This window comes from Pieris brassicae, chromosome Z (assembly GCF_905147105.1).
Source record: "Pieris brassicae chromosome Z, ilPieBrab1.1, whole genome shotgun sequence".
Lineage (NCBI taxonomy): Eukaryota > Metazoa > Arthropoda > Insecta > Lepidoptera > Pieridae > Pieris > Pieris brassicae.
In genome coordinates, this window is record NC_059680.1 from 3945277 (window position 1) to 3972434 (window position 27158).

Consider the following 27158-nt stretch of genomic DNA (forward strand, 5'->3'; position numbering starts at 1 on the left):
AAAAATATATAGCTCTCAGTTTACACTGTTTGATATATCAAAGGTTTATATTAATACGTGGTAATTTTTAATTATCTTTATTTCAAGATGATTTATAAAAGTAGAGCGTAATGCAATAATCTTGTCGATGAATTCCACACATCAAAAGCGTACTACGAAGTCTAAGGGGTTCGTTCCCCAAAAAATGACGTCACCCATTGAGTTTTACAACAAAAAGGGTCGATACTAGCGCATGCGTTTTCTTTGCTAAAAGTATATCGTGTATAACCTAATCGACCTAACATCATAGACATACTTTTACTTTAACCATTTAAGCATCAGAAAGTTTATAATACAACTCGTTACTTGGTGAATTCATAGAATACTGTCCAAAACTTAATTTTTGCTTCCGCGTCGTTAGTACTGTAAAAGCCGGCTTACAATTGCAAGTAGTTGTAAATATAAGTGCCTTAAGTGTTTCCCACGAATTGGATGCTATATAGTGGATGATGAGGTATGTGTTACGCTTTTTTTCAAAACCTCAAAAAGACGGCATTGCGGCATTTTCATCGAATTTGTCGTTCGCAAGTTGACGGTGGACGACCATTTTTTTTGAGGTTAGCAGATGTTCATGTCTCCTATATATATATATGTGTGTGTGTATGTAAATGTTGTTTTCTAAATTATTCGTTATTGGAGACATTGGTTCATGCCGGTTGTTGGGTAAAACATAAAAAAATATATAATGAAAAACAAAACTATAATGCAAATAATAAAAATATCTTAAATATACTATAAAACATCCCTAAACTTCTATAATATTCCCACGCAATGTTGTGTGAATTCGTGGAAAATTGTGAATTCACGGAACTCGGACATCAGAAATATAAAGGATTCGATTTTGATAATAGTGCAATCGTCAATGGATTTTTCATTTCATTTAGTGTTTTATTTGATAAGAAAACTGCAAAAAAATAAACAAATCTCTTGGTTCGTGAATTAGATTACGATTTTTAGATTGTTATAATCTTCTTTTAATTCTAGTAACATTTTATGGATGGCTGATTGTAAATTATTATAAATATATAAGTTGAACTATCAATTAATACACACTTTATTTGGCAGTCTTGTTGCCAACCCAAGATAAACATTTATAATAAAACGAATTTCATATTAATTCTATTTGAATATTTATAGTGGAAATATTATATAAAATTGAAACAAATTAAATCAAAATTGCAGTAAACGTAAGCTTCAGAATGTCAAACCAATATTTTATTAATTTTGCTCAAAGCATAATTATACGAAAATAATAAAGGATTTAAATGTTATGTTGGTTGAAAAGGGTAAATATTTTTCTATCAGTAAATAATAATTAGTCGTTAATTTCTCATAAGTATATAAATTTAAAAAACATCAATCCATCCCGGGAGGGTCCACGTACATACGAGTTGTATTACGTTGTTGTATGGCCGACTCCTGAAACGCCTGTCTCATCTATTATTCGTACTGGAATTACTACAAAATACAAACCCTTACCAATAAAACATCTATTAAGATACATTTAGCGATTTGATATCAAGTTTCCTATTAAAAATCTTAATACAAATACTATCACGTCGTTGACCTCTAAATTAACACAATTATATTACTAACCCATCACATCTAAATGTTCTAAATCATTATATTTAAATTTTATGCTAAATATATTTATTAATATTGCACGTATTGATCGCCCATCATATACATCCGCCATTTTGTTTCACAATTTATCTTGTAACAGCCAAATTATTTTTTGTACATTTCTATAAACTGAACGCTGAATTCGAATGAGTGAAATATTTTAAGACTGTAAAAATGGGTCTTCGTAGAACTCTAAAAGAAATTGCTAAAGCTTAGGGCGACGTCAGTTTGATTTAATTATTCTATATTTAGAAAGAAAAATTCTCCAGCCCTCAGACGGAAATTGAACGTAAATTACTAGTGGACAAAGCAGACATTAAGGGATAAACCTTTGATTCCTTCTATCAGTATTAACTCGACTATCCAGTCCTCTGTTATACGGTTTCGCGATTATCTAAACTACTAATAGCTAGTAATTTTCCATTGACCGGACTTGTAAAACCACGGTTTGTGCTTTATCTTCCTCTTGATTTTATTTTAGTTATTATATCTGTATTCCGCTGCAACTCAACCAGGAAACAAATAATATAGTAAAAACAATCTTCCCGAATATAGCTGGTCCCCCTGTGGGGGCAGTAGACCACCACCCTTCACCCAAAATGTAGAAAAACCCACTCACCATATCCAACGCACACATGTTAGGTAGGCTTACTTATGATATTGCCGTTTTGTATGGGAGGAACAAAAGGTACTTTTTTTTAATAAAATATATTTAACTAACCAAAGAATGAATTATTGTTCGAGTAGTATTTATGTTGTTTATTAATTAATAGATATAATTTCATGTAATCTTATTCGTTTTATTAAGTTTTTTTTAACGCTAACTACATAATAATAACATAGAATCGGAACATCGGATTTTTCAAAATTAAACTTACAACGATTTCTCTTGCACTAATTTCAATATCTTACTGCAATCCTAGAATGTCTAGCGCGATCTGATCTGATCTGCTAGTGATAATTTAAGATTGTCTGCGATTAGTAAACATTTTGCATCATCTACTAATCCATCTCATTTACCATTAACAAAAATTCGAATTATGCCAAAAATGGAAATGGTCTGCTAATTTCTGCAAGAGCACATCATTATAGAACATGTCAAATTATTTTCGCATTTCAGAGTAGGTATTTGTCCTCTACTTTTTACGGTATGGTGCTAGACAAGAAGTTCCATAAATTAGAATAATGGAATAGTCTCTGTAGAGATTTTCAATGTACGAAAATAAAATAAACAGCAACGCACTCGAAGCAGGGTCCTTCTTCACCACGACAATGCTTCAGCGCACTCCGCAAAACGATCCTGACCTGGCATGCTGCGACTTTCATTTATTCCCAAGAACTAAAGATAACATTCGAGATATTCGCTTTACGAGCCCTGAAGATGCGGTGAAAGCGTATAAAAATTCCATAGAAGAGAATAGCCCCACTGCCTTTCTCAGTGGTTCCATCGAATGCGACGATGTGTTGAGAGGAACGGAGATTACTTCGAGAAACAATAAAAGTATTGGCAACTTTCTATGTTAAGCCGTTTTTCATTTTCTAAACATTTTCAGTGTTACCCAGGTAACATCAAAAGCAATATATTTAACACTGTAACTATATACACTTTTACGTCGCTTCTGACATTTTATGAAAGGTGTCAATTCTACTAGAATTACACAGAGCAGGCACACCTGCAAACTGCTTTCTGGTCAGTGTGTGATATCAAAGTAAAAAAGCTTCAAGCTTTCACGTCACTAAGTCGACATTGATACTATCAAAGGGTTTTGTTGGCAACGAGTATTTTAAAATGCTTTGTATTTTGGCTTTGTTTTAATATTTCCACCCTATTCTCGTAAAGTATATAAGATAGTTATGTTATTTTAATTAAAATAATTTAATCGAAAATAGGAAAAAAAACAGGTTTCAGGTCCACCTATTGCGGAGTAAAACCTGTATATGTCAAAACATACGCCTCCTCCATCCGGCTCCACCCTGTTTGTCTTGGGCTGTCGTCCGACCAGCGCCAGCGCAGGCGCCACTGCGGGTGGTGTGCGGTTACGGGTGCAGCACTCTCTCTCCATTGGTTATCACACGTTCTTGCTTTGTGCCCAACGCCGTTTCAAGCGGCTCACCATTTGCATCTGCATCAATCATTTTGTTGTCTTGTTTTGTAATACCGTTTCTCAGATTCAAGCCTAACATGTTCCTTTCTGCTGTCACAATAGGGTCCATTACTTTTTTCTTCGGTGATAAACCTATTTAAGACTTGGGTGTGTGTAATGTGCCTAATATGTAATCCAGGCTTTTTAATTCTTATCTCTACCTTCTATATAGAGGAGCCTCCTATATAACTTTAAAATTATATTTTGGCCTAGGGATTTTGGTCAACATATCCTATATTTCTACTATTGGCAGTGAAACAGTATTTTATGCCATTTGACATTGTACATGATTTTTCCAGTCTACACTCTCTTCTGCTTATAGGAATTGAAGCATGTACTGTAAGTCTTCGTGGTTTTTAGATCAATGTCATCTGCGAACCGAAGATGGATTATTTTTTGCCATTAACATTTTCTCCTAAAAAATCCAGCTTTCTGAAGAGAAATTCCAGAAGTGCGGTGAATGAATTTGGCGACATTTTTTTCAGTTGAAACATCATACCTTTCTTTTCCAACTTGACTGTGGCTTTACTTCTTTGGTATATATTTTCTAATTTATTTTGTATTTCTTGTTCCCGTAGAGCTAATCGTAGTTTGTTACGTCAGCTTATGTTGAAGGCTTTAGCATAGGTTATATACACTGTCATTTGTACTCCGTGAATTTTTCCATGACTTGTGTGAAGATAAGGTCTAGCGTTAAACATTTACTTCTAAAACCAGCTTGTTCTCTTGATTGTTGGGACTCCAGCTCTATCTTGATAAGTAAGTATGATATTTGTAAAAAGTTTGTGAGTATGTTGCAATAAGCTTCTAGTAGTTATTAGTGTACATTTGGTTTTCCTTTTTATACAGTAAACATTACCATTACAGGTGTTTCCCACTGTTTAGGTACTTTTTCTTGTATTTTAATTACATTGAGTAGTTCGGTAAGAGGTGATGTTAGAGGTTCTATTATTGCTTTAATTGTATCGTTAGTTATGTTGTCATCTCCTGGGATTTCTGATATTTTTCAGATTTATTATTTCAATTTACAAACTGTACAGTTCTTTATAGAAATTATGTATTGTATGTTAGGAGTATCTGTATAGTATATGTTATGTATGTATGAGCAAGCTGCACTAGATAACGAAACATATGAGAGGGTAAGATGTAAGAACCTAACAACCCTACGGATCCCTAAGCCCTACAGATGTACCCTAACACATAAATAGTGAATGTATAAATAAGTACGGGATGTCTGCACCAAGAGACCTAAGGTAACAGACGGAGCCCTACGGGTAGGATCAAAGGTTAGAGGTGGTGGGATTATCTCAAAGCTCATCACGATAATTAAGGGCTTGAAGTAGTTTTCGCCACTTTGAAAGGAAGCGAGAAATTAATACGCCAGAGCAATCTTCAAAAGACAATATCTTAAATACTACTTACACCTATTCACACATATATAATATTATTTTAGTGAGCTATTGGTGTATTGCGCACTTTCAGCTATTAACATTTTGAAACACACGTGAGTCTTGTCAGCAATTGATCAATATACGAATAAAATATAACATAATTACTCTTCAGCTAATAATATTTGGAACACACGTGAGCCATGTCAGCAGTTGGTTGCAGCAATGTTCAAATGAAATCAGAACAGGTCGCTGAATATTTAATATATTATATTATCTCTATTTGTTGTTGTTGCATTTTTTTTTGTGTTAATGCCAATTGTTTCGTGTTATTTTTACGTTTGATTTCCCGTTTAACGGGACACCTCTTATCTATTTCTTCTTCTAATATTTTGAGTTGATACGTTTATATTTTTTCTAATTTTTCTATACAACTGCTTAAGACGCTTTTTTCAATTACTGGCTTGGTATGGTTTATCTAGTATATTAGTTACCTCTTTGTTTTTCAGTGTGTAAAACCGAATAAGATATTCTTCATGGATTCAGTGAGAGCGAGCGCGGCGTACTAGTGTGTGTCCAGTATCCCTCAGACCTACGCATAACTTGCGATTTTTCAGCTTTAAATATTATAAAGAATGACAGCTACTTCTAAGAGAAGTAGAAGTCAATGACTTAGGCGTTCATTTAAACGCATAAAATTATGTCAAGATAACAGAAGTCTTAAAATACCTTAATGGAATTTCGGGAATTATGCGTGTAAACAAAATATTCTCCATAGCATTAGAACATAATATTAGAACTATTTGAACTCCATGATTTGGGCCTCACAAGAAATAGAATACACTCTAATAAAGCAGCAAATTTAAAATAAATATATGATGGGATACAACCAGTTAGAGACTACGACACACTATCTTACCTTGCTATCACAATATCTTAGGCGAAAATATAGTAAATATTGGGTGAAACTGGGATTGCCACTTAACCGCATTTGACGCATAGTACCGTCTTATATGTCAACATCCAGTATTCCGTTGCTAGCTGAGGCTTTGAGGAGAGTGTCTTCGGTGAGGGGAGTAGCGACAGAGTTTGGAGTTTGTTTTTATCGGAAAATTATATTATTATTGTCTTAGTTAATTGCAATGGAAACTATAAAAGAAGGGAATGAAATTTTTTTTTTTAATTATTAATTTTTAGCAAAAGCTGTTAAATATAATGCCCATAATGGCCTACCTTAGTGCAAAGGTATGTACGCGATGGTTGTGACATCAGGGCTACGGGCTTTTAGACAAATGCATCAAAATGGCATACAAACACAGTGGATCTCTATCGTGATTGAAAGTTACAAAGCTAGAAAGTTAATAACCGTAATTAAATGAGATGTTAAAAGTAGGATGAATAATAATAATAACTAAGAGAGGCCTTTAATAATTCGACGTTAATGTAAATAAATTCAGTTTCTTTTATCTACAAATAATATGAAACTGCTTACATTGGATTGTCGTTATAAGATTTATTTTTAAAAACCCGCATAGACGATGTAGGCGGAATCACTAATGAAACTAATTAATGTTCTATAAACCAACTTGAAATCGGAATAATACCCATGATTTAATTATTTATTCGGAAATGTGGGTGTTTTGTTTATAAGAAATTAATGTACCAACAAAACATAACGAATAAATTTATAAACGGAAAAGTTATGTATAACATAGTAAATAAACTCAACCCCTATTTCAAACACTCTTTCACCATTAAAATGCCACATTATCGTTGAGTGAGATTGCCTATGTTAATAAATGTCCAGGTGAAATATCTAAGAAACTTTAATATGCAACATTTCGCTCGTACAGTTATAACATAAAAAAAATTAAGAATGTAATCACTAAAAAAGCGCAAACAGAACTGATAAAACAGCTGTACCAATATACACCTTCTTTGCTGAATCGTTAACTTCTTTGATTGAAAGCATTTTGCACGCATTCCACAGACAAAATCTTATCCCATTAAAATAGTGAAAGGCGAATGGAGCCCCGAGTGATAGTTTTATAAGAAATATCATAGGTCTGGACAAATCAAGGCTTTGAATTATAGAGACATAGGTTTCGACGCCGTTGGAAAGAAATAGAGTACCGCAAGATAGTACAAGGGCGTAAAATGTCAAGATCATACCTGAAAAATAATACATAAATTAATGCGCGTGACGACACTTTTGATCTAGATTACAGACTACCTTAATAAATAAGTCAATGGCGCTACAACTTTTTAGATCTGGGCCTCTGATTTCAGTATCTGTTTCATGATTTTTGTTAATCTAAAAGGCTAGTAGGTGATCAGCCTTCTGTGTCAGACGGCACATGATATAAGGTGGTCCTCATGATATTTTCCTTCACCGTTCAAGCGAATGTAGAAAGTCCATTGGTGTACAGCCGGGGATCGAACCTACGACCTCAGGGTTAGGAGGGCCAACACTGCTCAATTACAAACTACCTAGGCGTAAAAAACTACAATTGTAATGGTATATTATTACGGAAATATAATAGATACGAATGTATGAGTTAAACCACTCGTTTGGATGTGGTAAAATATATTATATATATTGATTTGTTACTAATTATTGCGGCTCTTTTTCCATTATCATAAAAAAATATATTGAAAATATATTTTAATTCATATTAATATTTGATAAAATTATTCATCAAAAAATTTATTATTAATAATTATTGTGTATTAAAAATGCGTGTTATACTAATACTAAACATTTTGTAATCATATAAAAAGGAACGCTGATATAATATGGATTAAACCTTGTGTCTACTAGAACACATTTTGAACAATGAACTTCGTGCTGTTGAGCGCTTAGATGCCTCCAAAACTTAAAGTCAATGCACTTGCAGCTAAGAAATAAATGAGTTTCAAGATAGTGTTCTGTTAATATTTGATACTCATACTATATTAGAATATTTATATTTAATTAATCTTCATTCCTTATAAAAATTAAGTCGTCGCATAGTAAATATTACGTATGGGATAAAATAGACACAACTTACGCATTTATATATACAGGCATAGAACATTTCAAAAACGCAATTTTTCCTTCAATCCAAAAATCAACAACATATACCTGTAATCCTTTCTACGATTGAAGTCATCGCAGGCTCTGTAGGTGCATAGATGAATACGTGAGGGGACATTGGCCGATTTAAGTCCATATTTTTCTTATCATGAGGTTTATATTCTGGAATTTGATATGGCTTGTAGGTAATTTGATATTTTGATTTAGACCCGCCACCGCCTTGTGATTTTCCTTTGTCGGGAGAACAACCACACGGTGCGCACATCACGCGTACCATGCCAAGTTTCATGTTGAATCTGTGAATCAAATAATCACTAGGCTTATTCGTATCGTATCACAAGGGATTAGTGTTAGGGAAAATTTACAAATGCACAAAGTGTAGCAACATAAAAAAGTTGGTTGTAAAATACTAATGTCCAACACAATCGATAATACTATGTTCTAATGTTTTTATTTATGTTCTATCACAATTTACACAAAAATAATAATATTCTAAACTATTATAACGCCGGGAAATGAAACATGCAATTTGTTTTGTGCAATTTTACAGATTTATAGATAACAACAAATTCTGTGCCGACTGAGTGGAAACAACACAAATCCCTTTTGCGGCAAATATATACAGACACCGAGCATCATTAAATTAACACCATAATATATTATTTGCTATGGAAATTATATTAAGGAATTAACAAAATTAAATCTATGCTTGTCTTAAAGAATATCAATAGAATAAACTAATTCGTATGTAATGTCGGTTTTATACTTTATTAAAATGTTTATATAGATAGTTAAATATATATTTACCCTTCAAAAGCATATTTTGGCTTGAAAAGGCCTCTCACAGGTATGGACAGCATTTTGTAATATATGATGAAATTAAACATTTACTGAACATTCATAAAAAATTAAAAATGACATTTTTGTCAAAACTGACAATATTTTTTTATATTAAAAATCTTATTAAAACTTTTCTACCGAATCCAATAATCAATAACTCGGTACAAATCTAATATATCTGATATAGAGGGGAATAATATTAATAGAACCCTAATACGGCTAAACTCCTTGTGACTAAGAACTTTCGTCATATTTTTCTCGTCTTTATGCTAAACGTGATTTATTCCTAGAGCTTAAACGCCCCCGGTTTGAATTTACCGTTTTAAAAATTCAAAAAATAATAATATTAAATGTTGGCCTTGCTTATAGAAACGAATTAAATGTTAATAAGTATAATATTTCTTTGAAATCAATGACAAGTAATATAAATTCTCGTTGATATCGTTTAATAATACTTTTACTTCCGAATAAATTAATAATAAGTTTATAAGTCGATTACACCTAACTTGTGACGAATACTTACACACTCTCAAGAAGAACTTATGAACTAACTAAAGGACCCTCCAATATTTCGAACATAATCTGCAAGTTCGCGTCATAAACAAATAATTCCGAGCGGCTCAAACCCTTGGCATTGCAGTAGTGGAGTTGCATTCTCTACCGCATTTACCATGGATAAATACCTACAGCGATGATGACATCGGACGTATCACCTCGATGTCTGTCTTAACACCACTGATTGTTGTTGAAGGCAGTTTTTGCCTCGCACCACCTAATTCACAAGCTACCTACTGAAGTATTTCCGAACCAATTTGACTTAGTATCCTTCACAAAAGAAATGTACCAATTGAGAAGAAGCCGACATCGCACCTCGAAACCTCTCGTATTGAGGCTGGCCATAGACATGGATTTGCTAAAAACAGTCTAAAGTCATAAAGTTACAAAATATATAGTAATAGAAAAACTCGACCTATGTGTTATTATTATTACTGATACATTGATACAAGAACATTTTTTTTTTAATGTAACAAGCACTTTTACTACTAACTTATACTTACTACTTCAATACTTAGATTTAGTTTACACGCATTTATTTAAAATAATAAATGAATCTAGAAATCTTTCATTCATTATCGGGCTATCAAATTCATATATAATATGTTCATATACCATCGACTTATAAGCGTATAATTATAATATGGCGGCGTATATTTTAGTTATTTTACAAAACGTTTCAGTTAATATCAGGTTTTTAATAATAATCTTTATTTCTTCTCTCACATATACATAGAAGGTTATTATGATTAAACTAAGAACATTTGGAAGTGTATGTGAGAGACTGATCTCTGTAACAGGAGATCTGAGTGACAGATAGCCAGCCTTTCCACCACCGGACCGGAACACGTACAACGTTAATGAGACCGTTCTGTGAAAATCCTAATAGTTTGACACTTGTACTACTCATCTATTTGTAACATAAAAAATATAGAAATTTAGTCTTTCATCTTTTAAACTGTATAGACACGAATGTAATTTTAGTCAAAGATTTAATTTGGGGCCTGGTGTATAGTAGTGATAGTGAACCAAGAGCTGGTGCTTTTATCGCTCAACTAATAAGTATCGCAATACAGTGAGGAAATGCTGCCAAAATTAAAGGTACTACAGGGACCAAACTTTTAAAATTTTCAGTTTTCTATTTATAACGTTTAAAGAACTTTATTTCTCATTACAAAAAAATGTATTTTATTTTCATGAGAAAATAATATGTATATACGAACGGGATACATGTTACCATCAGCCGTCCCAATTCTAGTCCACTAGGTTCATTCTGACATGTATCTTTAATGCCCTTTTGAATTTGTTAAACACGCTAATATTGCGAATTTTATGGTAATTGATTCAATAATTGCACACCCTCATACCTAACAGACGTCCTCAAATAATTTCGACGCAGCTTGACGAGTATTACGTATAGTTGTGCGTTTTTTTAAAATGATTTATCCGTTTTTAATAATTATAATTACTATGTATGTCAAGATTTGTTATTATTGTGCTATTGTAAATACCCTCTATGTGTTAAGAATAACAAAAAATATTTAATTATACATTTTTTTAATTTCTAATGTAAAATAATTGTATCTTAAAACTATACTTCGTATTTCGAGGCAAATAGTAACAAATCTTAAGAAATAATATTCGTACATATTCTAATTAACTTTTGCAATGTATGCCGTTCGCTAACATGATACTTCTTGCTACTTTATGAAAGGCCATAATTGCATTAAGAAACTTTATTCCAGTAATGTAAGATATTTCATTACTCTTAAGAACACGAAAGACGTGCACTACTACAACACAATCTTCCTCTTTGAGTCCAGCTCAAAGCATAGCCAAATTAATACAAAAGATGAAGCTAAAATTGGAGCTCTTTCATACATTTCATTAGCGAAGAGCTTAGAATATAATTTTACGTCATGAGTTTATATTAAACTTGTAAAGCTTCATTACTCGGGTCTGTCATATTACTTTGATATTAGTTGCTTTTAGGTAACGTGGGTTTTAAGTATTCATAAATTACCTTTAATAAGATGATTGATGAATGGACATTGTACCCAGTTAATTGTTCATTGAATAAACTTACATTAATATACCTCCAGAAAAGTTTGTGTAGAATTTTCACTATCTACATCTATGCTGACTAAAAGTATTAGTTCCAATTGCTTAAAAGCATTCGGAACGTCGAGTTATGCAAATTCGATTTACAGCTGTTATGGAAGTTTCATTAAAACTAAATACGTTAATATATGTATTATAATAAGTAGATGTCGCGGCTTGCATTCGTTTTCAAATGTCTCCGAAAACCGCGATAGAGGTTTATGATTTCATGATTTTTTCTTGTATGTTCGAGGCTATTATAAGATGATTTTTTTATCATTTGAGATTTCTTTATGCCGCCAACGATCAAGTTTTACTTTGTAGTTTTATCTACAATTAGGCAAAAAACTAAACAATTTCTTGGACATTTATCTACGCCAAATACGTTTTTAAATCCCAATACACTACCTCCTTTTCAAATTCGTCGCTCTCCGGCGATGAGTCAATCTATTAACCTGCGAAGGCAATCGGGGGAATTGGAGCTTGCTGATGCTGGACAGTAAGAATGCACAGCAAAAAGGCTAAACTATATAAAACGTCCGTAGCGTACAGTACATAGTAAATAAAAAATCGCACTTGCGAACAAATTTTGATGATTGAAGTTAAATAATTTAGTCTTGCTACAAAATAGTCCTATAGGGTTTTACAGCCCGGTGGTAAGGATATATCCTTTTCAGGATTATCCGAAATGTCTCATGAATTATCTCACATTATTGTATTTTTACCTTTATCATCTCAAATGATCCTTAAATATTATATTTATTTTTATTGGTAGAAAAATTTAATGATGTAATGGACGTTTCCATTACATCGTTATGGTTCGATCCAAGCTTAGATTTGAGTCATACTTAGCATTAAGTCTGTTCAACTCATATATATACCGTAAATAATATTAATAACACAAAAAATATAGACATAAAAAACGTGTTAAATTTAGATTTCTTAGGGTTTTCTAAGTCGATTCAAAGCCGATCCTTTTTTCTCAGCAAGTAGTGTTGTAACTATACAAGCAAGGTTCTGTAAGAACTTATTTAATTTTTGAATAAAACAAAACTAAACACCGATAAAAATGCCAACTGTTGTAGACATTAATATGCTAGCTACCGCCGGTTGTAACAAACTATTTTGTCCTAATAATCCAATTATCACATTGTTGGGAAGTAATAACTCAAACTTGAACAATACTATATATATTAAAATTTCTTACATTATGGTAAGGGATCACCATATGGAATACCCGACAGTCTAGTCATTGGGTTTACCCAAGCCAAGCACGGGGTACTATTGAACTAGGTAATAACTAACGCGGACATTGAAATTAGATAATTAATGTAATAGACCAGCAATCTAGTGTTATATGTATTTAGTATTATTATTAAACGAGGTAAGGGGAGTTAGACTAGATGTTACCATAGTAACGTTCGTCTGAGTAGCGCAAACAGTCGGGACGTGAAGGGATTTGTTTATACGTTATTTTGTACTGAAATTATTTGTTTACCCTCAGTGAACGAAACCGATGGCAACATGAAAACTAATTCCTATTCATTGTCTATTCTAGTAATTATTGTAAATAATTAAATAAACCTATATACTGTAAACATATGTGGATAAAACATAATCTTTTGTAAATTCATCCGCTACGACCAACCAAATCAGATGTACATATAAAAGCCAAATAATAATAACACTTAATAAATATCTCAACCGAATAGTAAGTTAATAAATTATGTTGAGCTGCACTTGAAATGTTGTTAATTGGGTTTGGTGAGGTATGATTTTAGACCGATATTTCTGTCAATCTGATCCCACCTATCTGATTTGCATATTTGACACATGGCGACTAATCCATGTGTCAAATATGTAAAGGAATGGAAGCGTTGATTGCGCAATTATTCGGTGTTCGTAAACAACAAGCGTGAATTTAAATTTGCGTCACATTCGATGTACAAGAACTGTACGTGTTTCTAGTGGTCTTATAATCCATTTAGCGTTCAAATAGGCGTAGGACATAGAATGTACACATATTTTTTGTTTGGTGAACGTACTCTTTACGTTATTATTACATATTATATACGTTACTGACACTGAGAGCTGTCTTTTTTATAAATGTTTAGAGTAAGTAAATTTATCTCCCAATTTCAATAACATTTATCAATGTTCATTAATAACATTATTGACGGTGCTATGCTTGCACTTAACTGTAGTTCAAAGATTGGCTACGTGGCACAGCCGTCTGAATGATTGAAGCGACATCTAGCAGCGGTTTTCTAAACGTTTTGAATTATTCGGTCAAATTGAAATTACCACAAGAGTTACGACTTTCCAAAGCATTTTAATTGTGTTTGGTTATGCTTATTGTCTAATTACACATGTATTCATGAGTGCGCGAAAAACAACTTTAAGTTTAATCTCATTACAATACTTGTTATGGTTTTTGAAAATTGTAAGTTACTTGTCTGATTGATAAAGAAAAAATACTTTATTTCTCAAAGTTACATTCTCTTAGCGAGAATTTTTAAAGTAGGTTAGTAATGTACATCATGTTATGACACTATTCAAAAATAAGCTTTATAAAATAGTATTAGTTGCTAACATTATCTATAATATTTTTTACAAAAGTGCGGGTATGTCGCATCGATGCTAAAACACGCATTATGTGAAAATAGTAATAATTTCTTAGGCGCTCGTTCGCTCGATATAAACAAATGCTAGAGGTGAATTTTTTGATGTCTTCTCTGTTAATACATATTTATTCCATTAATTTATATTGAACTTTTACGATTTTCATAAACGTACATATATTTGTACATATGTGTGGACTTTTTATTCGCTACGTCGTGGGCAGCCAGTCTCTTCCTTTTGACACGTAAATTGTACTTAATCAACAGTTATAACACAATTTCTAATGAAACTATTGTTGCACAAGAAGAAAATTTTCTGTATTAGCATAGGACAGATTAACAAGATGTAATTTAATATTTTTATTGAATGTATGTTATATGAGTTTTTAAACGTTAGTGGAAATTTTGTTTTCATGAAAGTGTTGGGCGAAGGAAGTGCGTTTTTCGGGTTGATTATATGTATGATGTGGTGTGCTCGGTGTTTGTTTCCAAATACGTCTGGTTATTGGTATTAAGTATAGGTGTCTAACCGTTAAAAGTTTTGTTTCATTGTACAATTTTAAACTTGGGTCTATAGAAAACACTTGCCATTATCTTTTTAGTGTGATAAATAATGCTCTACAGAATGCAAATGTAACCTTTTTTACCCAGCGATTTTTGTATAAAATCTATGTTTAAATACATAAAATTTCGCACTTAGTATGTTAGTGATAAAAAAACTACTTTTTTCATGCAATTATTTTCACCTTACTATACTCTGAAATTTATATTACAGTTTCATGGGATGTCCATATATTTAAGTACTGATTTATCTGCCTGCACAGATTAAAATAAAATTCTTCTCAGTAATCATACAAAAGCTACAGAAGCCCTTCTTCTTCAAAATTTGACAAGAGAATGTTTCTGAATACGATTATCTAAACGTGGTTTAGCTGCAATTTGGCTTAGCCCTGACATAACCGTCTTACACCTTGGTAGATGTGTTAGGTTGGTACCTATCAAACAATGATTATCATAATGTGCGTTAAGGACTACATTTAAGTTCGTTAAGTTAGTTAAGTGCGTTAAGGAAACAACTACATTTTACTGGGGTTCATAAAACATTAGGCTATTAAAAAATACGTATATAGTCTATATATGTATATATAATTTGAGGTATTACGGTTTGTGCCTCATGTTCGACATAATCTTATTAACTTGTCGAACATAACTAGAGCGTAGAAGTCTTAACCCCAAAGCACTCTGGTTAGTCCATTTCGAATTGTCAGTTCTGGCAGGAAACTAAATTCAATATGCACATATGTATGTAGCTTGCGCTTGTAAAGAAGTAAAAGGCTATCCATTTTGAGGCTTAATTGATTAATGCTTGGATGTATGCAGAGTGACAGAAAATATTAAGTGAAATAGATGCATGTGGCTGCGTTTTAAAATCAAAAGGCATAATCTTCTAACTGGACATCCTGACTTTATAAATTCGTTAATGGATTATAAAAGATTAAAAAAAAATACTTTTAAATAAAATCTATATATTAATACGTGAAGGCGAAATGTTTGTTCACCTTTTAAGATAATTTCGCAAAGGGTTTAAAGGTGTAATTAGAGTTTCTTCAAATATTGCTCAAACTAATTTTTATATAAAAGGCTTAATAAATACATTAATTCATCAAATAACAATAAGACATCTCTCACAATAATTTATATTAAATAATACATTGTCTCGCTAAATTTTTTAGCAAGATCTTATGATGCACTTTTTTAGATGTTGGTTGGTTCTAAACAGTATCATTTATTAGGTTTTAAACACAAAAAACAAATAGTACTCCATCGTCGGGTCTTGAAATAGAACACAAATTTGGTTTCCAATTCTTGTTTCTATTTTATGTACGAGGAGCTTTGTTGTATGAAAGGTTAAAATCCTTTTCGGATGAAATCATTGGGAAGTCTTTTAACACTCTGAAGTAATTAATATATATTTTTTTTTGTTACGGCTTAGGACTTTTAAAAATTCTTTCATCGTACCAATAAATTTCAAAGCATTAGAAGCCAAATATTATACGGCTTATGCTCTGAGATGATTAAAATGTATAAATCTTTGAAAGAAATCTAATTTTATAGAACAAAAGCGATATTTGACTGAAATTTGACAAATTAAATTCTGTTCATTTTTTTTATACAACAATATCAAGCAAATATTTTTTTTTAAATAACTATGTAGTAACATACTTTATCAATCATTTAAAATCATTTGATGCGGTATTATCATTCTCATAAGTTTGTTTTACGGTAAAAAAAATTTCTTACAAAATAATATCAATAATACGCAATTATATTTAAAAGGATTACTAGTATGAACTAAATCTCTTTATTAAAAAAGAATTTTAAATGAGATTATCCTTTACTAGGTAAATTATTATTTATATCGTTAATAATGTAACAATCCTATATATTACTAATAAAATACATTTTAATAAGTCATTATTATACACGAATATAAACATAATTTACGTTCAATTAATTAATTGTAATGTTGGCAATTTTCAGTCCAAAAAACAATCGCATTAGGTATTAAAAAAGTTCACAAAAAATTTTACTTAAAATAAATAAAAATAAAAATGTGTTATTAATAATAAGTACATATGTATTACAATGACACAGTGACTTGCATACATTTAACTGAAATCAATTCAATTTTCAAAGCTTGGTCTCATGAAAATTTCCAACCAATCAGATAATCTCGTTGCATAGAGGCGTGGCTTCCTGCAGCGTTTATTGGTGCAAACATTAAAGTACCCCGCACTATTTTCCCCGTGCTAGGGAAGGCAGGCTTAATTCTGAAAATATAGCTCACTTTCAATCGCGATTTACCATCGGCAATACGAACTAGCGGAGAGCAGTCGACCAAGACATAGGCCGAGGTTCAATCACGCGTAATTCAAAACAAACATCACTTTAAATTCGTGAAAGTTATTAAATTATTTTGATTCCAAGTGATAAAGAATGAATATGTATATTTTAGAGTGTTTACCGCAGAAATATTTACGAGGTTGATGTAGGGTAATTTTACGAAGTTTTGCATACACATTTACCAAAATAGACTATAAATTATTTACCGCAGCTGTAAACTTGGTTGAATTAGGTTAATTTCGCGAAGCTACATACGCACTCATGAAAATGGACGAAGGTGAGTTTTTTTTTTTAAATAAAAGTGCAAAACTTTGTCAGTTTTTAATATTACATTATTTACAAGATTAATTTTGCAAATTATCTACGTAATATAAGAATATCTTTGTATGAATACTTACCATATTAAGGAAAACAATAGCCGTTTTGCTAACAATAAGTATAGACACCTGTTGAATAGATGCGCGAACGTTCTACGTTTTCTTTATCAAGTAATACAATAGAAGAATGAATGTTTCAAATATCAAACTAATTGTATTTCAGGTATGTATTGCATTTTAACTTTTCATGGGGAAACATCTCTAGCGCATGGTGGAACCTCGATATAAGATATCTGCTGGGAGCGAAAATCATTTAAGTGTTAGAGAGCATTTGCACTTTTACAGATCCAACATAGCTATTGCGAAATCACCTTCTTCGTTTAGGGGATGTGACTTTAATTTCTAAGTAATATGGCTTCTAACCAAGTACTGGTCACCACCATCCACCTCCATCATGTAAATGAAATATTTATTACAGCAGATTTTTTGTATTATCTATCAAAAATAAATAAAAATATCGTTTATTTGCAAATAAAGTGGTACATTTAGATCGATTGATAATAAAAATCCGCACAATCAGCCATATAAAAATAGGCATGAATATGTCATTTCATAATTTAATAATAAGTTGAGATATTTATAATTGTTATCAAACTTATGGTCTAAATACTCACGCTGTAAAGGCACATAGCCTTTAAAAAATCACGTCAATATTACTTTTAATTTTAAAAAGGAATGTAAGTCTCATGTCCGGCTTTTTTCGATCAGAATGATTGATATCACAACTAATTGATTGAACGTGACAACACTCACAATTATCAGTCATGCTAATTATCTCAATGTTACATTTTATCCACGATTGAACACGAAAGGGTATATTTTTCACGCCCCGCGCTTCTACTGTTATAATTGTTAATTAAAAATTTCATTCAATTTAAATTTAAAATGATGTTACGGTGAATAGACTTGAAAATATAATACGAACTACTAAAAAACTACTTATATATAAAATAAATTTTGCGATTATGAATTAAATCTGAGGCTTTAATTATATTACTAATAAATTCATAATGAAAAAGATTTGTTTAAGTAAAACTCAACAATTCAACATGATTGCAATTGCATAGAGATACAGAATCTGCATTCTGACACATCCTTTTCTCACAAGAGAGTTTTAAAAGTAAATAACTGTAAAAACTTAATTGTATATTAATATTTTTCAATCATCTTCTTAATAAAAGTTCTAAAATCTACCGCAACCAGTCTTTACGAATAATAAATGAAAAGTTTAGTAAATAAAGATTCAGTAGACACAAATCGGCCGTAGCAAACCTTGTTTCAACTGGCGGCTTTGGTAATTGCTTTGTATCGTTCCACACAATTGTCGGAGAGGAGAGATAAAGTTTTCAAATGCTGCAACTTGTGTTTGATAAAATCTTCTGATTTTTCAAGTTCTGGTGTTCTCTTAAAAACTACTTAGTGAGAGATGATAAAAGAAGTCTTTCCACATTTACCTGTTTATCGTGGCAGACTTCATTAGTTAAAACAAACCTGTCATATTTTGATAGATCAAACACACTAAACTGTACCAGTATTCACACTTACGCAAAGAATGAAGAAAGACAACGTTATGATTGACTCTACGAACGAAGGAAAGAAAAAAGTATACGTCAGGCGATATGAGGAATATGATATTGCAATCACTCAACCACATACTTAAGTTGCTGGTGTATTTTAAATCTGAGCAGAAAAAATCTTATGCCTTATGGGCAGGTACTGAATACAAACAACTTTACGAAGAGGAACTTACAAGTAGTAATTTTCTTCTAATACTTATTTAACAACGGTCAACGTCAAATCAATTTAAAATCTTATGTTTTTTGTCAAATTAGCAGAACTATTAATTGTATAGTTCTGCTATTCAAACGGAGACAAATACAATACCATTACAATCGATCTAGCCGTTCTCGAGTTATAACTGCGAATATTTGATATTCGAATAAACCCGACTCTTTTTTAATAATGAATATCACTACTGATAAAGTCTAAACTTACAATCGATTAAATGGATTATTTTTACATTACGCATATTTTAGGTCTGTGAACATTTGAGCACAGTTCCTCTATTCCCGCACATTTATAATACATTTTTGTGTACACGTTCTATTATAACAGCAATAAGATAGTTTTCATATTCATATCGAATCAGAGATTCTTGTTCCGATTATAGGTCAAGAGGTAGATTCTGACGCTAGATGTAACAACAGTTCGCTTGAATAGTTAGTGAGTAATAATGATCTGTGCATTATTCAATTAATCTTGTGTATTCTAGAATTGGTTTTATACTAACAATATTATCAAATTGTTTGGTTGTTTTATTTTATTTTGTCAATCTATATTAAACCTAGTATATTGTTTGTGAGCCTTCCCACCACGGTTGGTCGTCGCGGATAGATCAGACAACCGTTTTTGACATTGACATTGATACAAATAGCATCGCTCAATACTAGGACTTTAAGAAATCCTGTATTACTATCTGAGCTTGAAGTAGCGTTGAAAGATATCAAAAGGGACGTAGGGACTAAGTGAAGTACGCAGTTCAGGACAATCAATCGAAGATTATATAGGGTTATAGGGCCTTAGAGGCGAAATCGGAGGCCAAACAGGTGTTGGTGTTTTAGTTAAAACCCACTTAAAAAACTTCATAGAAGATTTAATCGGTGTGACGAAAAAAATAGCCATACTACATTTAAAAATAACCAGCTTCAAAAAATATGGTCAATGCACAAACTGAATACGCTGATGAACTAGAACATAAAACCTTTTATAATAAACTATCTCAAATCATATATGACTGCTCTAATAATAGTATCATCTTAATGGGGGAGTTGAATGCGCAAGTAATAAACAAAATGATGGCGAATATATAATAAGTATGAGAATTCGACTACGCAAAAAGAAGTATCAATGGTCACCTAATAATAGATCTCCTCCTAGAACATAATCTTACGATTACGAACAGCATCTTCAAGAAGAATAAAAACTACAAGTAGACATGAGTCTCCCCTGATGGAAAGTACAGAAATGAAATAGATTATATTATAAGTAGCCACTCAAAGCTATTGTATACTAACCATCGCATGGTTAGAGCATCGCTCAAAATGGCACCCCCGAAGATCCATAGAAAGCACATTAGCTTTCCTAGCAGAATTCATATCGCAGGAACTAATGAACCCATTAGCCATTCAGGCCAAAGAAATCGAAGAAACATAAGGACCTGACATAAGAAACAAATGCAAAAGATTTCCAAATGCACAAATTTCAAAATGCAAAAGATAAAAGTATAGAAAAGAGAACAGTGGAAAGGGTTAGAGGAGGCCTTTGCCAAGAGGCACCGAATCCCGAGAAATACGGTAGTAAAAATATATTAAAGATCACAGATCAGAGAGTTCCGGAATATGAAAGCTATATTATTATTATATTGTGTGTGATGTATGGGTATTGTCCATAAAGTTTTTGTTGTTTCATTTTCTTCTACTTGTGTTTGGGTGAGTCTTTCCACCATAGGATATTTATTTCAATTATGTATGTCAAAACGCAGAACAGAGGTTTAATTTGTATCTGGGATTTAAATTATGTTTATTTTGTAAGCTTGTTATTTAAATTCACCATTTGAACATTCATTTGAACTGAAGATTTTTTTTAAAATCACTTTTTTTATTATTATCAGTTAAAAATCATAAAAGTTCTGTAGAATCAGATATAATGCGTTAATATGTAAATTTTAGACGGCTTATTACTGATTTATATAAAAAGACCATTCCGATTTAGTAAATAAAAAAAAATAGTACCTACGCAAAAATTCTTTAATTACTTTCCGTTCTTACATTAAAACCCAGAATTCTTATAATACTTAAAGATTATGCAATAATACAAGAATAACTTTTTTTTATATTTATAAAATATACACAAATATCTTTAATAAAATGTTACTATTATAGGTTTATACAATATTTTAGTTCCCTTTACGAATATAAACTCAAAACTTCTAAATTGAATTCACAATTAAAATGCAAATTATCCCAACATAACAAAGCCTATATTTACTCTCAGAATATTTAATAAAATATGTCCAGCTTTGTCGTCAGGTATGGTGTGTTTTACTGAGTACAGCATGTCATGTCATGGCATCGTTGCCTGATACCTATTCCTAAATCTAATCTCAAATAACTTTTAGCAGATAAAAACAACGACGATGATGACAATAAAATAAAAAATAAAAAGAGATTGTCAGGGATACCATCGACCTCAACCCATCGCCATTCTATTGAGTTGGAAAATTTTCTGGATCTTTCTTCGCAAACTGTTTCCGATGTCAATGGCAGCTCTTTAGGCTCTACATCATTAAGTGCAAGCCAAATTAGCTTGCCCCCCCAAGTACCGAACCCTGAAGTAATCGTTCGAAAAGCCAATAAATCTGTAGAAGAGAACGATAAGGGGAAATTATGTTTCTTTATATTGAACAATCGTGACCTGAGCTTGATTGAAAAAGCTCTAAGGTGCCGTCTAATATCACGAGCTGAGTACGAATTTTTTAAAAAAAAGAGGGAAAGATTGATAGAATCCCAAAAATTGTACAGCATTCGTGAAATATTGATTCAATTGACAAAAGAAAAAAAGGACGGTGACCAATCCGCATCCAGTAGTGATTAAGAATTCCTCATTCAATTTTATTATTTCACATTACTAATATCTATTAGTACATCTATTAAACTATCTAGAGTATTTCGATGTTGTATAAGGTATAACTTATTATAAATATGAATGCCATGGATGGAGAGAGGAAAATTATAATTGAATTTTGTCACTTATTGGAGAAATCGAAAGTTCTGTTCAATGGATTAAGGTGAGAGAGTTACTATTATTTTTAAGACGCGAATTTACGACATGGTTTTGATAAAGTTAAAATTTATAGATCTATTTTTTTTTAATTACTACACAATTCTATAACTCTATCCAAAAACTATACATTCGTCTCTATTTCTTAAAATAGTGAGAAAAAGAAGATGAAAAAAATGCAGTTAGCTATTAACAATTCTTCCATTAATAGATAGAAGTAACTTTAAAAAGACAATTGCAGTTAGACTTATAAATGTATGACTTGTAGGGAACTACCCCAATATGGCCACAAGCAATGGCAGTCATACTTCGGCCGCACGTTCGATGTTTACACCAAATTGTGGAAATTTCAACAACAACACAGGGACGTACTAGATAGTAAATATGGTTTAAAGAGATGGCAGATAGGAGAGATCGCATCGAAAATTGGGCAGTTGTACTATCACTTCTAGTAAGTTTTTCTATTAGCTATTTAGCCTTTTCTTCTATTCGCAGTCGCATCAAATTATAGGAAATACATACTTCGTAACAAATCAAACTATCGTCTAACCGTAATAGTTAAGAAACTATGCTAAATATATTTGCGCAAATATCTGCACATATCTATGACATGGGTGCGGAGCTAGACAAAATATGAAGTGTCTAGGTCTTGTGAGTGAGTTTTTAGTGATATATTTCCTGAATGATGCTGGTCTACATAACGATTGGTATCAGTCGACCCGGCTTTTCCTGGGCTTTTTACTAACTTAAAACTAGCGTTTAACTAAATTGTATCAATAGTACGTATATACACTACTAATAATAGCTGCTTATGTTCCAGTCTGAGGACTAGTGAAACTGCTTACCTTCGGGAAGCATTCGCGTTTTACCAGGCCATCAGAGCGAGGCGATACTACACACATGCAGTTAAAGAGGACAAGTGTGAACTAATGGTGAAAAAGCTACGATATTATGCAAGATTTATTGTTGTATCATTATTACTGAATAAATTAAAACTTGTTGACGATCTTATAAGAGAACTCGACAATCAAATAATTGAGTATGGAACCGCGTATAACGCTGAAGACCAAATGGAATGGACTGTAGTTGTTGATGAAGTTAAAGCTTTCCTTGATGCCGAGCCAGCCGTTCAGGTTATGTACAATGATATGCCGGCACCCGACATGTCTAATAGGTATTTATTATTTAAATTGTAAATTATGACTTGTAGGTACCTTAAAGTAGTTCCTTAAATAATTCAATGCAGGACTGATAGCTGAGGCATAATTCAAAATAATTAATGATGAAATTGTACATATTTGTAGAATCCATCCCGACCATACGCCATACGTTGAAAGAGGACCCCACATGCATTTAACTTTACAAGACGTAATTATAATTGGTAGTAGTACACAACAGGCAAAATTTTCTGAACTCACAATCGATATGTATAGAATTCTTCAGATATTGGAAAAAGAACCAATTGGCCCAGCACCTCAGGCCCTGAGTGAGGATATTCCTCCTCACGGGCCACCACCAGCTCCACATTCTACGCAAAGAGGTCAGAGAACTTAACATACCTGCGTTTGATTGTAATTTTTCTTTTTTTTCAGTTGATAATGCTTGCTCAATGCGAATACAATTGTTTGCGAAATTCATGTTTATTAGGTTTAACATTATGGAAAGTGCCGACAAAATATTTATGGCGCGACAATTTCTATACAACCATAAAAACTGAACAACTATAATATAATGATGACAGCAATGCACTCTTTGGCGAAATTCTTTGTATTGTCTAAAAATTAAAGATAGACTGAAATATATCTTTAATGTTTAGATTTTTCACCATGAAGACGATTATCGTCGCTCTTCTTCGTCCTTAAGCGGTGCGATGCGAAAGTCAAATTTTATACTTCAGGGAAGGACTTTATTATAATGTATGGTAAAATTTGTGTAGGTTACGTGGTCGGGGACAGCTTCCGTCGGGACAATCCGCACAAGTACTTGTTATTTAAGCCAACCGCACTGCAATGCCTGGTCTACCTAGCGAGCAGTTGCAATGATTTGCCATTAAACGGAGCGATTTTATTATACATTTCGGCGGATGGCTATATCCCGTCTCACAGTCGTAACGCTGACAGCATCAGTAAGTTTCAAGTAGTGCCATTATTTCAAAAACAATAAATGCGGCTAATAACTTTGCATCTGAGGAACAAAATTTTACTTTACATTTTGACTTCAGTAGTAATTAATATTCTCGTTTTAATTGCCACTGCAGCAATATTATAGAAATTGTAATTTATTTCAGCTGGCTATGAAGGCGGAGGGTATATAACATCTGGCAAATTAGATCCAAATCGGGATTCAACAAGAGAATCCAGGGGACAATCACAAGAAAGAGGGAGCAGGGGAAAGGATCATTATCTGTTGTACCCTGGCGACATTTACCCTTTTACTAGAAAACCGTTGTTTATCATAGTTGAGTCGAATTGTTCTGGACTCATGCAAAATATGCCCCGCCATTTCAATCAGCCACTTGTGATGTTATTGTCAGCTCAAGAACTTCCAGCAAACCTAGCAGGTACTAATAAGTAATGACTTCTTAACCTTCATAAATCATGTATCTTTCATATTTATCAGCCTAAATATACAGCACCGGTTTATAAGTTTCTTATGTACTAATAACATTATAAGTTACAATTATAAATGTTATATCTATTTTTTCATTTGGGTAGAATAGGAGAGGTGACGGATACTGCGTGATCTAGTTTGGATCTTGACGAGACGAGATCTTGGACGACCAATGGAGCTTCAACAACTTTGTCCAGTGTCCCTATCAAAGAATACTTTTTCATTTTATTATTATTTATATTATATTGTTTCTGAGTAACAATTAAATATGAAACAAATATAATAAACATTAGAAAAGCGGTAGAGACTTGTGAGGCATAACATAAAGTGTGAAAAAACCGTTAAAATCGCACAACTCTGTCTGTTTTAGAACGATGTCATCAAGGTAATCTCCTAACGTTGTTCCTTAACAATCCTTTGATGGGATTCTGTGCATCGTGCGAGCTTTTCACAATAGAAGAAGGTCTACTGGACGTATGCGAGACTTTAGTCCTCGATTTTATGTTCCAGTGTGCACAGTTAATACTCCGAATTCGTATCGGTAAGATTGTAGCATACATACGCTTTCAAATTTAATTAATAATTTTCTCAATTGAGCAGAGTGTTTGCATATTGACTTAGGCTTATGCTGTTTATACTAGAGTAGAATAAGCATATATTTTTTAGATCCACTTATTAGTTTTTATAAAGTCCTTCGTACTGTTACGGTTTTTATGCAGGTATTTCCTAAATATATCTCAATTTAACATTTTGATTTAAATCTTCGGACGTATAACGTACGCCGGAACTTTCATTTTCAAATACCACTTGTAATGTATATATATAGGTATAAAACAATGAGTTATAAAGATAGAATTTCTTAAGTCTTTTTGGGCAAATAAATATCACGTATAAATAATTGTATTACAACGATTTCAGATATGAACTTCTTCGCTTTCATGGGCGATGAGTTCCTTCGAACGATAATACTACGGTACCTCTTCTGTGAATGCTCTCTGCGATTGAATAGAAACTTCCGTTCCCGGTCTCAGATCGTCCATTCAACGCCTCCGATGCCCGAAGAGCTGCTGGCAAATTCCACCCTCGTTTCAATTATTTTGAAAATTTCTGACCAACTCGGAGTAAGTACACTGTTATTTGTAGAACTAAGATTATTTTATCGAGGTTTATAAGTGAGTTACATTCTTTTATGAATGATAATATAGTTTTCTGATTCACTGACGAACTAAATGTATGTCATTTCTATCTTCACGATATGTTACTTATACTTCGATCGTAGTATCCCTATTATCCCCAAATTCGTGGTGATTTTATCATAGTAGCTGAGAATCTAATAAGTAAGAACTTAAGTAATTAATCAGCGAGCCGATATATTTTCTAAAACCAGGTGAGATAAATAAAATTATGAAAACAGGCCGCGATCGCCATTTCCTGAAATGACCATTCAATACTACAAATAATGAAACAAATGTTATTTTTGCAATAACAAACTCCAAATTAACAATAATATAAATGAAATAAGTTGAGGAATTAATGCATAGTAATAAAATGTAACTAAATGCTTACATTTATGAAGAGTGGGATGACGTACCTCGCTACGCTATCACTGCGTTTCAATGGATTTATTTAATTAAAAGATTTCAATTCCAAATATATTTAAAAATATAAATATTTTACAAGAAATATAATTACTAGCTCCTGGTTTTTGATAAAATCCAATAATATTTAATCAACAATGCTTCGCTTGCAAATTAATGTTCGAAAATAATCATAATTGGTATTTATTGCTTTCTTTTCAGGTTAGGAATTACTTTTCAGATGTTTCCGGACCGGGATCGGGGCCAAGGGACAGTAGGGATCAAAATTAGGAACCAATTTGTGCTCAATTATAATTAACCTCTTATATGGATAAGATCTCCGTCAAAAATATTACTGTTTATACATGTATTTAAGTTTAAATAGTAATTTTCGTCAATCTTGGAATTTTTTTTCACTTGGATTCCTTGGAAACTAATTGTGTTACACTATGTCACATATGGACT

At 32.2% G+C, this 27158-nt stretch overlaps 2 protein-coding genes across 2 annotated transcripts; one reads left to right on the forward strand and one right to left on the reverse strand.

Moving 5' to 3' along the window:
- Window positions 1-318: 318 nt before the first annotated feature.
- Window positions 319-27026, forward strand: LOC123718545 (protein SCAI). Its single transcript, XM_045675157.1, has 10 exons — window positions 319-493; window positions 21848-22513; window positions 22775-22957; window positions 23327-23680; window positions 23811-24046; window positions 24443-24631; window positions 24794-25066; window positions 25487-25657; window positions 26035-26237; window positions 26916-27026. The coding sequence occupies exons 2-10, from the start codon at window positions 22428-22430 to the stop codon at window positions 26982-26984; spliced, it is 1764 nt and encodes a 587-aa protein (XP_045531113.1). The 5' UTR covers window positions 319-493; window positions 21848-22427; the 3' UTR covers window positions 26985-27026.
- On the reverse strand, window positions 7003-9210 carry LOC123718546 (succinate dehydrogenase cytochrome b560 subunit, mitochondrial-like). The gene is made up of 3 exons (XM_045675158.1): window positions 9078-9210; window positions 8319-8566; window positions 7003-7366 (listed from the first exon to the last, which is right to left on the reverse strand). Exons 1-3 carry the CDS (start codon window positions 9155-9157, stop codon window positions 7080-7082), a joined length of 615 nt encoding a protein of 204 aa, XP_045531114.1. The 5' UTR covers window positions 9158-9210; the 3' UTR covers window positions 7003-7079.
- Window positions 27027-27158: the final 132 nt, after the last annotated feature.